Source organism: Neoarius graeffei, chromosome 27, assembly GCF_027579695.1.
Source record: "Neoarius graeffei isolate fNeoGra1 chromosome 27, fNeoGra1.pri, whole genome shotgun sequence".
Taxonomy (NCBI): domain Eukaryota; kingdom Metazoa; phylum Chordata; class Actinopteri; order Siluriformes; family Ariidae; genus Neoarius; species Neoarius graeffei.
The window spans coordinates 8551581-8568349 of NC_083595.1; the positions used below are offsets into that span (position 1 = coordinate 8551581).

At 42.6% G+C, this 16769-nt stretch overlaps 1 protein-coding gene across 5 annotated transcripts in view; it reads right to left on the reverse strand.

Annotated features, from left to right (window-relative positions):
• add3a (adducin 3 (gamma) a) overlaps positions 1-16769 on the reverse strand; it is a 212462-nt gene that overhangs the window by 67149 nt on the left and 128544 nt on the right. For all 5 annotated transcript variants that reach the window (XM_060911619.1, XM_060911620.1, XM_060911622.1 and 2 more), the window contains one exon: positions 5420-5625. In XM_060911619.1, coding sequence (XP_060767602.1) covers positions 5420-5605 — 186 coding nt within the window. In that variant the 5' untranslated portion in view covers positions 5606-5625. The remainder of the gene's footprint in view (positions 1-5419; positions 5626-16769) is intronic.

Sequence of the window (16769 nt, forward strand, 5' to 3'; positions counted from 1 at the left end):
CTGAATACAGCAAACACGTCGGCATTTTTGTGTGTTCTCTCCAAAAGCTCAGATATGTGGACATCTGCCCATATATCCACAAGGGTACGCGTTTCTTCCTCGGCCCACGTTTGCCCCCGACTCATTTTTTGTACTCTGTAGTCTAGCCTACCACTGGTCTGAATGACTGAACGACTGTTGTAAGGTTCCCTTGACAACCGAAACAGTGTTTGCGCTTTGCGGTGGAGTGTCAAGACTCTGTTTCCCATAATGCTCGACAAACGACGGAAGCTCCCGAGGTACAAAAAAGCAAAACTGTCGGATTAGGTCCGGTCTGCTTTCACACCTCCAAAAGATCCGTACCAGGGTTCCTTTGGTCCGGACCGAGTCCGACCTTGCAGCTCGGTTTCAGTCCGCTTGTTTGGTCTGGACCAGAGTTCGGTGGTTTGTATTCAGACCAACCCAAAAGGTCTGGACCAAGGAAAATTTGGTTCGTTTGGTCCGGACCAAACAACGTAGGTGTGAATACGCCACAAGTCTGCTGACGCTGACAGAACCAGGGAGCTGTGGGAAAAGGACTTGGACATTAAGCTTAATGCGAAGGTGCGGTCAAATGCTGTTGTGTTTGCGAAGAAAATGTTCACGTGCAACAGACTCCAGGCGAGTCGATATAAAACTTTACAATGAACGCAGCACACGCCTCGGTTTCTACACAAAATTAATCCCCAGATTTCTCCCCTTTGTGTGAAGTGTAAAAAAGAAGCGGGAAACTACGACCACTGTACCTGGCAATGTGCGTTAACATCCAGATATTGGGGAAATATTGCGAAGGAGCTTCGCGCAATTTTCCACAAAACAGTTGCTTTCAGGGGGCGTCGTGGCTCAGGTGGCTAAGGCGCCATGCCATAAGTCCGGGGACCCGGGTTCGAGTCCGACCCGGGGTCATTTCCCGATCCCTCCCTGTCTCTCTCTCCCGCTCATTTCCTGTCCTGTCTCTACGCTGTCCTATCCAATAAAGGTGAAAAAAGCCCCCCAAAAAATCTTTAAAAAACAAACAAACAAAAAAACTAAAACAAAAAAAAAAAAAAAACAGTTGCTTTCGACCCAGTATTGTTTCTTCTGGGTGTACCTTCAGGACAGCGCTCTTTATCCACTGCACAGCTGACTTTAACGCGTAAACTTCTGCTTTGAGCTTGGCGATGTATTCTGTTGCGGTGGATTGAGGAGAAGCAAGGTACAGAGAAACACTGAAGGGTTTTTCCTACGGAACAGCTCAGTGCTACTTTAAAAGGTCACAACGATGTCTTTTAGGCCATCCTTAAAAAAAAAAAAAAAATCCGTTTCCCTTCCACCGGGTGAGCAAAAAAAAAAATTCAGTCGGGAGGGAGGGATTTTTTTTTTTTTTTTAAATATATGGATGGATAAGAAATCGCAATGCTGTGTTTTGCTTTTTCTTTCAGTACTTTATTACAAAAGCAGACACATTTAATAAAATATGACGGCTAAATCAACTGAAACTTGTACAAAAACTTTAAGTTAGCATTTTAAATGCTGACTGCAACATTTGCAAAACTTTTACAAAGGTACTTAAAATGTCCGACACACTGACTTTTTGTAGTTCTAAATCGAGCATTAGGCCTAGTTCGGATGAAATTACACTATTAAAATGATCACTGAATGATTTGTTTTTCTGAATCTTTACTATTTTGTTGTTCGCTAGAATACCGTTTTGCGATTTCACACTTAAGCAAATGTTTGAAAACTCCGGATCGCCTTCCTTCATTTCATGGTGGCTGATATTTTTTTGTGCCACACGGCGCATGCGCAGACCTGATTCAGTTCAGAGTGTGCGCGCACTCGGCGGAGGCAGTAGTGTGTCGGAGGGGACAGAAGCAGAGATGACGCTTATTTTGTCTCCGGTAAACCAGTCTTCTCTCGTTCAATTCCGTGCTGGCATCAAGAGACACCGTTGGTTGTAAATGAACCCAAACTGAGTGGTTGGAGTGTATTTTCATACACAAATGGAGAAATGTTCGCTGAGTGTGTAATTGTGTAGCCCCACTGCAGACCGTTGTCGTTGTTAATTCATAGCATGCTCAGCTGCGTGAATGTGTCATGCACCGAAAATAAGAGATTTACAAGCCAGGAACGCCTCATGATGCAATACGCAAGAAAAGAAAGAAGATTTACTGCCATTTTACTTTGTATTTGAGTAAAGTGAATAAATAAATGGTCTGTGGAAAATGCATTTAATCCTGGGAACTGCGTGCACAGGAGTTTATTTTGTGTTTACTCCGCCCCCGGCTGGCTACTTATTTGTCATGGCTGGCTAGTATGAGCCTTAGTGGAAAGCCCTGGGAATGCGGAAATGTCAAGTTCGATTTTATGGCCCTTTTCCACTACCTTTTTTCAGCTCGCTTCAGCCCGACACAGCTCGCGTTTCGACTACCAAAGAACAGCACGACTCAGCTCGCTTCAGCCCTGCTTAGCCCCTAAAACTCGCACCGTTTTGGAGTGGGGCTGAAGCGAGCCAAAGCGAGCCGAGTGAGGCTGGGGGCGTGAGCAGACACTCCCCTGTGCGCTGATTGGTGAGGAGTGTCCTCACATGCCCACACACGCCCCGCGAGCACGCTGGGATCTGTAAACACCGTAAACCCGGAAGAATAATAATTACGAATTACGAGAATTTCTGAAGCCTTATGCGCCTCGCCTCATCTATACGCTCTTGCCAGTATCTGTTGGCGTTGTCGGTGACAACAAGCCACAGCACCAAGACCAGCAACACTAACGACTCCATGTCCTCCATGTTTATTGTTTACTCTCCGGGTCATGAGACTACCACTTAAAAGCTCACCGATGTCACTGTTTGCGCTGCTTAACGACATCATGTGACGTCCACCCACTTTCACTAACTCCACCCAATGTGTCCACCCACTTCCAGCCAGCACGGTTCAGCGCGGTTGTAGTCGAAATGCAACTTCAATAGCCCCACTCAGCTCGACTCAGCCCGACTCAGCACGGCACGGCTCAGCCCGACTCAGCACGGCACGGCTCAGCCCGACTCAGCACGGCACGGCTCAGCCCGACTCAGCACGGCACGGCTCAGCCCGACTCAGCCGTGTTTGTAGTGGAAAAGCGGCATTAGATTTACGAACCTCAAAAAAATGTTGAACAACCGGCGTTAAAAAAAAAAAAATTTTCAACCGCACAAACAGCACTCACCTGGCCGGTGGACCGGAAACAGAACTTTTTTTAATAATGGTCTTACCTTATAACGTATCGGAGCCCATTCTTGATGATCTATTGCAGAAAGGGCATCCATACCTCGCCTTCACATACAAGTCATAGGTTTTTGAATCTTTTCCTTTGGCATGACCCGAATGCAAACAATGACGCATATAAAATAATACGATCCCAACATGTGCTGATGTAACCAATGTCCGTTAATTTTTTTTTTTTTTATTTGTAAGATCTGTGCTGTATGGTCTGTCAGTTAGTTAATATTAAAAAACAAAACCCACCCCTTTATCCAAAACGTGTGACAAAATCATTTCTGCTTAGGTGGACTTCTTAAAGACCTATCAGTGGCTGCACGAATTGACTTTAGTGTTTTGTAGAAAATGCCATCTTGCCAAGGTATAGAATTGCTTTAGACATTTATTTAAATTTTTCCTTGGACATTTCAGTTACCAAGATTCCAACAAATATGAAAAGCATGTGCGTATCGAGCTGTGGGGTGACTTTATGGAACAGACTGGAGACAGAAATAAAACAAAGTGCAAATATAAATCTGTTTAAAAAAAAAAAGGTACAAAAAATATTTTTAAACAAGTATATAGAAGAGGAAGTATGTTAACGGAGGATGATGAGGGATAAATAGAATAGGGTTGATTGTTATATGAGAACTAACTTAGTATATGGTATATATGGTATATATTTATTTATGGGGATAGTTTATATATTCATATTTACAGGGATAGGTATGTAGTAGATATTTATTTTTGTAATTATATATTTATATAGATATTTATGAAGTGTATATATGGTATATAGTGTGTATATATAATTTTTTTTTGTAATTATATATTAATATAGGTATTTATGATGTGTATATATGGTATGTAGTATATATTTTTGTAATTAAATATTTATATAGATATTTATGAAGTGTATTTATGGTATATAGTGTATATATATTTATATAGATATTTATGAAGTGTATATATGGTATATAGTGTATATATATTTTTTTGTAATTATATATTAATATAGATATTTATGAAGTGTATATATGGTATGTAGTATATATTTTTGTAATTAAATGGTATGTAGTAGATATTTCATCTCATCTCATTATCTGTAGCCGCTTTATCCTGTTCTACAGGGTTGCAGGCAAGCTAGAGCCTATCCCAGCTGACTACGGGCGAAAGGCGGGGTAATTATATATTTATATAGATATTCATGAAGTGTATATATGGTATATATTTTTATAGGTGTATTTATGTAGTCTGGATTTTGGGGTAGTTAAAAAGGGGTGGGAAATTTAAAAAAAAGTATTGTACTTCTTCCCACTCCTTTTTCGAACAATGTGCGGTGTTTTGTAATGTCTAAGCTCTTTATGTTATTTTATTTATTTTTTGTTAATTTCTCGTTTTCCTTCTTTTGTATGTACAAATAGTTACATCCTTTTTTTATACATGTTCGAAAATAAAAATAAATTCATTCATTCATTCAGTTACGTAATTTTCAAACATCTTTAAACCGCCCTGCAATTTTTATGCTTAAAGGATGAAAAACAAACCGGTGAAATGACGGGAGCAATTTACGGAAAATGTGATGAGGGATGGATGGATGGATGGATAAATTCTTACCAAATACTTTCATTCCATATTATTTTGTTGCTTTTCTTGTATTTTTGGGGTTTTCAAGGTTTTTTTTCCTCCCTTTTCCCATCCTCAGCTGGTTCAGCAACACGCACCGCCATTTTGATTTCTCTACTCATGGTATATGAGCTGATATCCTAGTAGCAGACAGACAATCAGAGTGCGCGACTGCTCATGTCCAATGAACGTGGACAGAATAAATGGATTTATTCGCAAGTCATTCGGACAGGCATCTACACGAGAAACGTGGCAGTCATGAAAATCCGGCAAAATTCAGAAAAACGTTCACATCCTACTCGTGCTCCTGAGCGCACGCAAACTTACGCACGAGAGGACCAACGTGAACCTCGACTTAACTGATTTGAAGTCATAATTTGCATGGATTAATGCACTTTTATATCTGGAATGTACCGTCGCTACATGCAAACGAGCTGCGAACGCACAAGCGCGAAGAAAATTTTCTAAATCTGCCGGAAACGTTTAATTCGGTTTGGTCGATGCGCACGGTTAGTTTACACGCAACTTTTCCCAAAAATATTGGTGTGTGTAGGACTCACAGGACTCTGCAGGATGTGTGTGACCCTCTTCTTCTGCTCCATCATGTTGAAATCCTGGCGCAGGTCAGCAGGCATGTTACGGGCGCGCTGGTACTCCGGATCGCTCTCGTTCACTCGGTCGAAATATCTCTCCTTCTGTCCTATGCTGGCGGGGGACATGACCTCCGCACTCATCTCACCGCTCATCTCCCCGCTCGGCTAAAAATCTGCGTGCACACACACAACGAGAGGCTGTGAGACGGTGTTGAAGTTTCTAGATTGTTCCTCTTCACTCAAAAAGAGAGAGAGAGAGAGAGAGAGAGAGAGAGAGAGAAGCTGGAAAGACAACTTGGCTTTGAAGACGTACACACTTTCAAGACCGCAGAGAAGCATTTCTGTGAAGACCCAGACACTGAGACACAGACAGCTGGTAACAAGAAACTTTCTCCCACATGTTTCTTTCCCTCACTAAATGTTTCAGTGACCCCCCCCCCCACCATTATCAGTGCTCTTTTTCGTTTCTCTCTCTCTCCGTGTGTGTGTAAAGGCTAAGCATTGCTTTAGCAGATGGACAGTGTTCAAATAGCCATTTTATTATTCTTTAATATCCACTCACGCAAGAGAGAAGAGATAAAACACACACAGCGAAAAAAAGAGCAAGCCTCGTTTTACGATCACTCTTATTTCATCAAGTCTTTTGAAATGAAGTACATACAACACTGTATAATATCATAATAATGGTTGTGTATCAGCGTTGTACTGCAGGAAGTGTTAAGCAACGTTCTGCTGACTACATCACTCTAAGTGCCTACAAGAGAACTTACCACAAGTTTCACCACTTCCTCCAAAACAACGGCCCACCCACAACGCCCAAAACCGCAAAAGCGGCCATTCGATCTATTTTTTTTAGGGGGCAGCGCTGGATAGAACAAGCCATTTCTTTCTTGGCACACTGAATCAGACCTCTGAACGCGTTTCTTAAAAGGTTTCGATCATCCATGAATCCTGTATGAACAATTTTGGACCATGTTCAACACGTTGCGCTTTGTTGTCGGAGGAAAGCCCCACCCATTTCTTCACACCGCTGATATCAGCGCTGCCTTCTCTTTAATATCATAAAGTAACACAATACACACCACACATCATGATATTTAGATTCAAAACGTATGCACGGGCATTAGTGGTGCATTCAAATTTACAACCCCGATTCCAAAAAAGTTGGGACAAAGTACAAATTGTAAATAAAAACGGAATGCAATACTTTCCAAATCTCAAAAGCTGATATTGTATTCACAATAGAACATAGACAACATATCAAATGTCGAAAGTGAGACATTTTGAAATTTCATGCCAAATATTGGCTCATTTGAAATTTCATGACAGCAACACATCTCAAAAAAGTTGGGACAGGGGCAATAAGAGGCTGGAAAAGTTAAAGGTACAAAAAAGGAACAGCTGGAGGACCAAACTGCAACTCATTAGGTCAATTGGCAATAGGTCATTAACATGACTGGGTATAAAAAGAGCATCTTGGAGTGGCAGCGGCTCTCAGAAGTAAAGATGGGAAGAGGATCACCAATCCCCCTAATTCTGCGCCGACAAATAGTGGAGCAATATCAGAAAGGAGTTCGACAGTGTAAAATTGCAAAGAGTTTGAACATATCATCATCTACAGTGCATAATATCATCAAAAGATTCAGAGAATCTGGAAGAATCTCTGTGCGTAAGGGTCAAGGCCGGAAAACCATACTGGGTGCCCGTGATCTTCGGGCCCTTAGATGGCACTGCGTCACATACAGGCATGCTTCTGTATTGGAAATCACAAAATGGGCTCAGGAATATTTCCAGAGAACATTATCTGTGAACACAATTCACCGTGCCATCCGCCGTTGCCAGCTAAAACTCTATAGTTCAAAGAAGAAGCCGTATCTAAACATGATCCAGAAGCGCAGACGTCTTCTCTGGGCCAAGGCTCATTTAAAATGGACTGTGGCAAAGTGGAAAACTGTTCTGTGGTCAGACGAATCAAAATTTGAAGTTCTTTATGGAAATCAGGGACGCCGTGTCATTCGGACTAAAGAGGAGAAGGACGACCCAAGTTGTTATCAGCGCTCAGTTCAGAAGCCTGCATCTCTGATGGTATGGGGTTGCATTAGTGCGTGTGGCATGGGCAGCTTACACATCTGGAAAGACACCATCAGTGCTGAAAGGTATATCCAGGTTCTAGAGCAACATATGCTCCCATCCAGACGATGTCTCTTTCAGGGAAGACCTTGCATTTTCCAACATGACAATGCCAAACCACATACTGCATCAATTACAGCATCATGGCTGCGTAGAAGAAGGGTCCGGGTACTGAACTGGCCAGCCTGCAGTCCAGATCTTTCACCCATAGAAAACATTTGGCGCGTCATAAAACGGAAGATACGACAAAAAAAGACCTAAGGCAGTTGAGCAACTAGAATCCTACATTAGACAAGAATGGGTTAACATTCCTATCCCTAAACTTGAGCAACTTGTCTCCTCAGTCCCCAGACGTTTACAGACTGTTGTAAAGAGAAAAGGGGATGTCTCACAGTGGGAAACATGGCCTTGTCCCAACTTTTTTGAGATGTGTTGTTGTCATGAAATAAAAAAAAAAAAAAAACACCTAATTTTTCTCTTTAAATGATGCATTTTCTCAGTTTAAACATTTGATATGTCATCTATGTTCTATTCTGAATAAAATATGGAATTTTGAAACTTCCACATCATTGCATTGCGTTTTTATTTATAATTTGTACTTTGTCCCAACTTTTTGGGAATCGGGGTTGTATTTAAGAATGAAGAAATGGTATATTTTGTTCAATACGACACAAAATATATCGCAAGTAATCGAACTCAAAGGAGCGGAATAGATGTTAAAAATCGGCTTCGCGCTAACCGTTAGTACAGACTCTTCTTTTTCACTACCATTCAAAAGTTTGGGGTCACTTTGAAATGTCCTTATTTTTGAAAGAAAAGCACTGTTCTTTTCAACGAAGATCACTTTAAACTAATCAGAAATGCACTCTATACATTGCTAATGTGGTAAATGACTATTCTAGCTGCAAATGTCTGGTTTTTGGTGCAATATCTCCATAGGTGTATAGAGGCCCATTTCCAGCAACTATTGCCGCTTTTCCACTACCAAGGCGGCTGAGTCGGGCTGAGCCGTGCCGTGCTGAGTCGAGCTGAGTGGGGCTGTTGGAGTTGCATTTCGACTACAACCGCGCTGAACTGTGCTGGCTGGAAGTGGGTGGACACATTGGGTGGAGTTAGCGAAAGTGGGTGGACGTCAGGTGATGTCGTTAAGCAGCGCAAACAGTGACATCAGTGATGTTTTAAGTGGTAGTCTCACGACCCGGACAGTAAACAATAAACATGGAGGACATGGAGTCGTTAGTGTTGCTGGTCTTGGTGCTGTGGCTTGTTGTCACCGACAACGCCAACAGATACTGGCAAGAGCGTATAGATGAGGCGAGGCGCATAAGGCTCCAGAAATTCTCGCAATTCGTAATTCTTCTTCTTCTGGGTTTACGGTGTTTACAGATCCCAGCGTGCTCGCGGGGCGTGTGTGGGCATGTGAGGACACTCCTCCTCACCAATCAGTGCACAGGGGAGTGTCTGCTCACGCCCCCAGCCTCACTCGGCTCGGTTTAGCTCGCTTCAGCCCCACTCCAAAACCGTGTGAGTTTTAGGGGCTAAGCAGGGCTGAAGCGAGCTGAGTCGTGCTGGTTTTTGGTAGTCGAAACGCGAGCCGTGTCGGGCTGAAGTGAGCTGAAAAAGGGTAGTGGAAAAGGGCCATATCACTCCAGTGTTCTAATGGTACAATGTGTTTGCTCATTGCCTCAGAAGGCTAATGGATGATTAGAAAACCCTTGTACAATCATGTTAGCACAGCTGAAAACAGTTTAGCTCTTTAGAGAAGCTATAAAACTGACCTTCCTTTGAGCAGATTGAGTTTCTGGAGCATCACATTTGTGGGGTCGATTAAATGCTCAAAATGGCCAGAAAAATGTCTTGACTATATTTTCTATTCATTTTACAACTTATGGTGGGAAATAAAAGTGTGACTTTTCATGGAGAAAACACAAAATTGTCTGGGCGACCCCAAACTTTTGAATGGTAGTGTACAGTCGCTAATCAAGAAAGCACTTTATTTTCTAGATAAAAGTCACTAAAAATCCCCTCAGAAATCCTGTCAGGTTAGCTCGCTGTGTTAGTGTTCTCAAGGAAAATTATGAACCATTTAGAAGAATAGTTTGAAATTTTGAAACACTTCAGCGATCACGGCAGCTCATTCTAACCAGCTAGCTATTGTTAGCTGTGAAAAAGAAGAAGAGCACTTATGAAAACAGCCAACTAAAAATCCTCTCAGAAATCCTGTCAGATTAGCTGGTATTAGTTATCCAACTGGTATTATTAGGAATGTTTATGAACAATTTATGAACTTGAAAAAAATCCTCTCAGAAATCATGTCACGTTAACTTATGTTCGTTATGTAGCATTAACAATAGAGATCATGTTCATGTCCAACTCGAAAATCCTGTCAGAGGTTTTTAGCAAGCTAGCGAAGCAGTGATGATAATGAAAATGTATTAATATAGCTTTAAAGTGCATATCCTGGACCAATTTCTTTCTTTTTTTTTATATGAAAGTGTCCCTTTACACACTCATCCACAAGGACAGTTCTGCACAAGGCCATCTGTCTACAGCAGAAAAAAAAACAAACAAACAAAACAAAACACGTCTGGAAAAATCCCAAGGGAGTCTGCAGCCAGATTCGTGATGTTATCTGCGGAAGTGCCAGCAGGCTATGCGAGCTTTGCACGGTTTCAGTGCACAGCCTGTGTAGTCCAAGCGCTCCCATTTCTCTCTCATTGTCCAGTCTTTTGGAAAACCAGGGTTTTTTCTAGAAAAATTTAGTATGAGGGCGCTCACTATGGCGAGGGAGCGAAGCAACGGGGGGGATGGTGCCGGTTGTCCGTCCGTCCCCCTTCGCCGTGCGAAGCCTTTGAAAAATTGAGGCTACAATGGGACATTCTGAGGCTATCCGAGAGGGAAATTCTAACAAATTGTCTGTCAACATTGAAAAAGAAAGAAAGAAGTAATCATCTTCTGCCCCGGACAGTCTTTGGCTTTCTTCCGTTTCGTGCCGCGGGATGACATCTTTAAATGCCCAAGTGTCAACAAAAACAACTCGCGAACCACTTCTGTCAAAAGCTCCCGCGCCGGTGGGTGAAAGGTCATTCAGTCTCGAGAAATCTCGCTCTACAAGTCAGCTGACCTTGTATGTAACCCATGTCAAATCTCGCGAGAGCAGCCGCGACAAGTAAACAACATGACGCCTCGGTCTGGAAAACGCCAATTCGGATTGTTTTTGCACCGTCTGGCGGTGTATCTACTATGATTGGAATATTTTTGGAGTAATTATAACGTATTTGATGATCAGACACATTGTCACGTAGTGTTGCTGGGATGTTTTCACGGAGAAAAGATCGTTTTGAGAAAGATTACATGTTGTGCAGTAGCATAGAAGTGCATGGCCCAAGTGTGACTTGGGGTTCAATCGGCATTTCGGTAAGGGGGCGCACGCTGAGAGTAAGAGGGCGCAACGCCCCGTTCCCCGGTTTAGACGAAAGCCTGAAAACGATGAGTACTAATCCCATCATGATTGGTGTTACTACACCCTCCTACGATACATCTGTTCACCATTTTAATAATTACGCGATAACGATGAAGAAATTTGCAGAAAACCACCAGGTTGTTTTCTCAAACAAGCCAGCGCTGACGTAGGATTCAGAAGGAGGCGTCCCGCACATGACGCCACGAAAATCAATGTTTACCGGGAAATCCAAACGCAAAGTTTTTTCAGAGGCGGACCAATTCGCCTCAAATGGCTTGATTTCAATTGAATTTTTCTGGTATTGCGCAAGGTAAAAAAATAAATAAATAAAAAATTGCGCAAATTGCAACAGATATTTGACCAAAGTTTAATATAAAATAGGAGAATTGCATCAATCTTGCTCCTGAATTTACCCGCGATATGCACTTTAAAAAATCCTCTCAGAAACCCTGTCAGGTTTGTTCATGGGAGCTAGCGAGCCGGTATTAGCATTGAAGACTTGTCAGATGAGTTTGTTCACTCGCCAAAGTGGCATTAGTACTCAAGACTATAAAACCCCTTCAGAAATTAGCTGAATTAGCAGTTACAATTATGAATATTTACGAATGTGGACGAAAAGCCCTTCAGAAATCCTGTCAGATTTGCTCATGGTAGCTAGCGAGCTAGTAATAGCAATCGAAAACTATGAACGTCACTATATAGCTTAAAGGATCCTCGGTCAGATTAGCTCAAGCTCGCCAGCTAGTACAGACCCTTCCCACGTGACGTCACGACAAATTTTGGACATGAACTACCAGTAGTCTACCACAGCCAACAACGAGGAACGACGGCGAAGCATCGAAAGGAATATAGCCATCAAAGAAAGTTTTTACTTTCAGCAAGACTTCCATCATGCCATTATATTGTTGTGCACCTGGATGTAGTAACCATCAACACACAAGGCAAGATTTATCATTTTATCGGATCCCGACGGAGAAGATGGATGGTCTCGAAAATATTGGCAAAATGATGTTTATTGACACAGCAATCGTGTGTAACGGGAAGCATTTGCATATCCGAAGCGTTGTGTTTACATCAAAGATAAAATAAACCGATATGACAACGACTGCTGCTGCCAGGTTGGGGGGACAAACTAGTAGAAAGGAAGTGTGCCAACAGTGCCAACACACTTCCTTTGTGGTCGATTCTGCTTTAAGGTAAGATGCATTTAATTATTCGTCTGCTGTGGGTTTGGAATCGGTAGCCTGACCGATTCGTTCATGTTTGTGGTGCCATTTGTTTGTTGACGCGTGTTGAAATGGAAGATTGGTTGTTGACATGATTTCCAGTGATGCTTTGGTGCTGCTGTGGATCAGATGTGTTGAGTAGCCGGACTGTTTTTTTTTTCTTGCGTGTGGTATCATTGTTGGCGCGAGGTTGTTTTTTGAACATGCCAATGCGGACACGATTTCCCCTGATGAGTTATGACTTCAGACGCGATGCGTGTGTGGAGTCCGCGTGATGTGTGCGTAAGATAGGCTTCTCATGTGTTTGGAGATCCGCAAACACCCCCCCCAAAAGGGAAAAAAGGGACCCACCGAAAATATCGGCATAGTTCAAACGCTGGGTTGGAGAAAGTAATGGCAAATAGCGAGTGCACAAACCATAGAAGGTAAACTGTACACAGCGCCAGGGCAGTGTGATGGTATGTCTACTTTTAGATTGTGTTAGCTTATCAATGAACACACTCGTCACTCGACGAGTTTCACGTCTTTACGACGGATACTTAAATGCGTGTTAGGTATTATTGTTGCAGTCTAAGCAGTCATTGTAGCAGCTAGATGAGTGAGAACCGAAAGGGTCTGTGCCATAAACCGTCATTTCTTCATGTCCAAAATGGCGGTCGCGTTTACGAAGGTCACGTGAGTGAAAAGGGTCTATAGTAGTTGAGTTTTCACGCAATGATGTTCTGCTGTATATCGTGATACTACTTTATTGTGCGATACTCATGTATCATGATCTTTCTGGCACACTGCTCAACGCTAGCTATAAAAGCTCTGACAATTTATCCCGATATCAACATCACTACTTCTCGCTTACAAATGCCACTTAAAAAAAAAAAAAACCCACACCACATGCTTCAGGCGGAGAGTGACTGAGAACAAACAGAGCGGAAAGCACTAAACGTTTATGTTGTAGCATCTGCAGGAGAATAAAGCTGATTAAACAAATCCCTGTGTTAAATCCCTGCACCCGGCTCACTGACTGACCTCGTAGGACGGGCGGGGCTGACCGAGTTTCTCGTTGTCATGGTGATGCATTCAAAAAAAAAAAAAAAAAAAGGCAAAAAGCATGTGCCTATGACACACACAAGCATTCGGCAAAAGCACCGTTTAGTCAGGTTCACGCCTTAATCTAAAATATCACTAACTGAGCCACAGAGCTGATAATGTTTACACGTCAGTACTTGTGCAAATCAGTTAATAACAAAAACATGTTATAGTCTCCATAACAACAACAACGAACTCTGAGGGACTTGTATGGTGAACGGCGAACGCACACGAAGACTAAAAACATTTTTAATTCAGTTTATTTAACCAAAAAAAAAAAAAAAAAAGTGTGAGAGGAGACATTTATTTAACATTTACAGAAGGAGTCTCCAGTATCAGAGCTTTGAACTAATCAGAAGGGGTGTTCACACGGCAACTTTTACTCCGGTGTAGCCCTGGTAGAGCGTTCACACGGTACAAAGTTATCCCGGTGTCGCCCCTGAAAGCTGCTTAAACCGGTGCAAATCTAACCCTGCTCGGGAGGTGGTTTAAGAAATTTACTCCGCTAGTTTGCGGGGCAGCACCGATATAAAACGGGACGTCTGAACGCTACAGGGGTAGACTCGCTACGCGTGACGAGAGTTGATTACATACGGGCATTGCATAATTTGCATCCTGGTATTTTGCGCTTCCAAAATGGCGAATATCAACAACAACAGAACTGCGTGTCTTCCAGTGTTGCCAGATTGGGCGGTTTTAAGTGCATTTGAACATATTTTGGGCTGGAAAACGTCAGCAGTATCTAGCAACACTGGTGTCTTCATCCACGTTGTTTTCCCGGCGCTTGGTGATGCCATGACAACCGGGAAAAGGAAGTACATTTTCACGCATGCGCATATTTCATTTCCGCATTATTACTATCATATAGCACGGTCGCAAAAACCGCCGTGTGAACGCAAGCGGGACTGCACCGGTGCTAACACGCTTCTCTCTAGTAAGCAGGTTTGTGACGTGTGAACGTGCCACAAAATTTACACCGGTGTAAGATATATCGCAACAAAATACATCGGTGCAGCATCGATGCAAATATGTGCCGTGTGAACACCCCTAGAGGTAAAGCAGGCACATGATTCCCCCACCATCTTTAGGTCAAAGCCTAAAAACCTGTTTTAGGGTCAAGAAAAAAAAAAAAAAACTAAGAGCAATGGTGGTAAAGAAAATACAAAAAAAAAAAAAAAAGACAAACAAGCATGAGGTAAGCTCGCGCACCATGATTTCCTGAGATGAGGAACAACGCAAAGACGAACGAGGTTATACCATGACACAGCGCTCGAAACTAACGGTGTCCCGATGTCCCGGGGACCATAAAAAATGTCATCGGGACACAAAATTATCATATCTGGGACAATCCCGGGACAATGGAAAAAAATAGATCTAGAAAAAAAGTTCTACATTAATATTATTTACAAAGCCGTAACACATACGTAGACATTCACCTAATTTGTCAATTTTAATTTTAAAACGTTAACAGCGAAAAATACATAGTAGCTACACTTTCGATGCACCTGCATCCGTAGGCTACAGAGCAGCGCATTCTGTTCTAGAATCTTCGGCCGGTGTCCGCGTTATATGGACTTGGAATGGAATTGCTACCGCACACGCTGCGCCGACTCTCGCCAGAACAAAAATGCTGAAGTGGTTGAAGCGGACCGACCGCGGGGAAGAAACTGAAAGCCCAGACATAACGTCTCCGGGACCTTCAGGATCCAAAGCGTCATCGCCTGGTCTGCAGGCAATGCTAGCAACTGAATGAACTTAATGAACACTGTTAGACACGTTATAAAATACAACAGGAATGATGTGGATGATATTGACGGAAGATACCGTTCAACAGAATAAGTGAGTTTTCTTGGTGTCTTTCTCGTTCAGAAAGTTTAGTCAGTCAGCAGCACAACTAGGCTCGGACCTGGCACTGTGTTGATGTTACTAACATTTGCACCCACGCTTCGGCAGCGAAAGTTCATAAAACGGATAACGGAAAGTTCATAAAAATGGATAACGGTAATGGATAACGGAAAGTTCATAAAAATGGATAACGGTAATGGTGAAAATTATAAGTTGGCCTTATAAGTGCCAACAGATATTCAAGGTATAAGTAGATGAAATGAACATAAAAGGGGTCTTATTTTAACTAAAGTGTACTGCAGATGTAGGGAGTTGAAACATTTTCTGAATGAGCTAGTTGGCCCCTTTAAATAAACGGGTATCTATTCATACAGCGAGATCGCCAAAGTTTAATAAACTGAAAATGCAATAACTGTAATTTTGAAGTAGATGATGTATAGGACATGTGTCGCTTGTGTCTTGTGACTTATTGTAAAAATGATATAAAGGGTTCAAAATCGCATAGTTACAAATATAATAGTAACTTCATATGATAATATTAACCACTGGTTATTTCAGAGAGGAAAAAAATGGGGACACTATTGCTTCCATTCGGGACAATACAACACAGAATTCGGGACCACTGGGGGACACAAAGAAAAAAAGTTAATTTCGAGCCCTGCCATGACACGGGACGTGTTGGGAAAGACGTCCGACGTGGTCATGGTTTCATTTTAGCGCACTTTCTCCAGCCGACTGCTGGTTCCACGAAAACTTCAGAATTAGCTGAAACTCATTCTGTGTGATGGACTCCCATACAAGCAAAAAACAAAAAAGTTAACTCCAGATCCTGAAAGTGACTGTGGAAGTCTATGAACCCAACAGTGTGCATCTGGGACAGATGGACCGTGTCTGAAGGGTTACGCAACGCAACACACACAAATTTGGCACCAACACTGCAAGATGGACAGAGAGACTGTGAGAGAGAAATAAAGAGACTATTGGGATTTACAACAGCTGCACAGTCTCCAGATACAGTCCATTATTCTCTCTTTCTCTCTCTCGCGCACAAACAAACACTCAGGTTGCACCACACAGGCCGTTACTGTGCTGACTTGCAGGAAACAAATGCAAGGAGATATGGTATTGAGAGCGCACACACACACACACACACACGGGGACGGGACACCCGCAGTACGATGGTGCAGTCACAAGACCCACACACAGCGTCCGGTTCAATCAATGCACCATTGTGTGGTCAGGGCTACCAAGGGACAGGATTCATCCAGTCCTCCACTGTTCCTCTCGCACGCTCAGTGTTTCAGGCTGAAGTGCAATACCATTTGCTAGTTTACAGTTACTCCAATCCAAGCTCCAGTCTCTCTCTCTCATTTTATTCTTTCGATAAAAATCCAGCAAGCCGAACCTGAGCGTTCGTGAAACACCAGACGAGACGGCGATACCGAAAGCAGGCCGTAAAAATAACACATCGAATCCGACATGACGATCTCGCACCTACACCCACTTGCACTAGGTGCTAAAACCCATCGAGGAAACTGCACAACATGGACAGGTTATTATATAATATGAA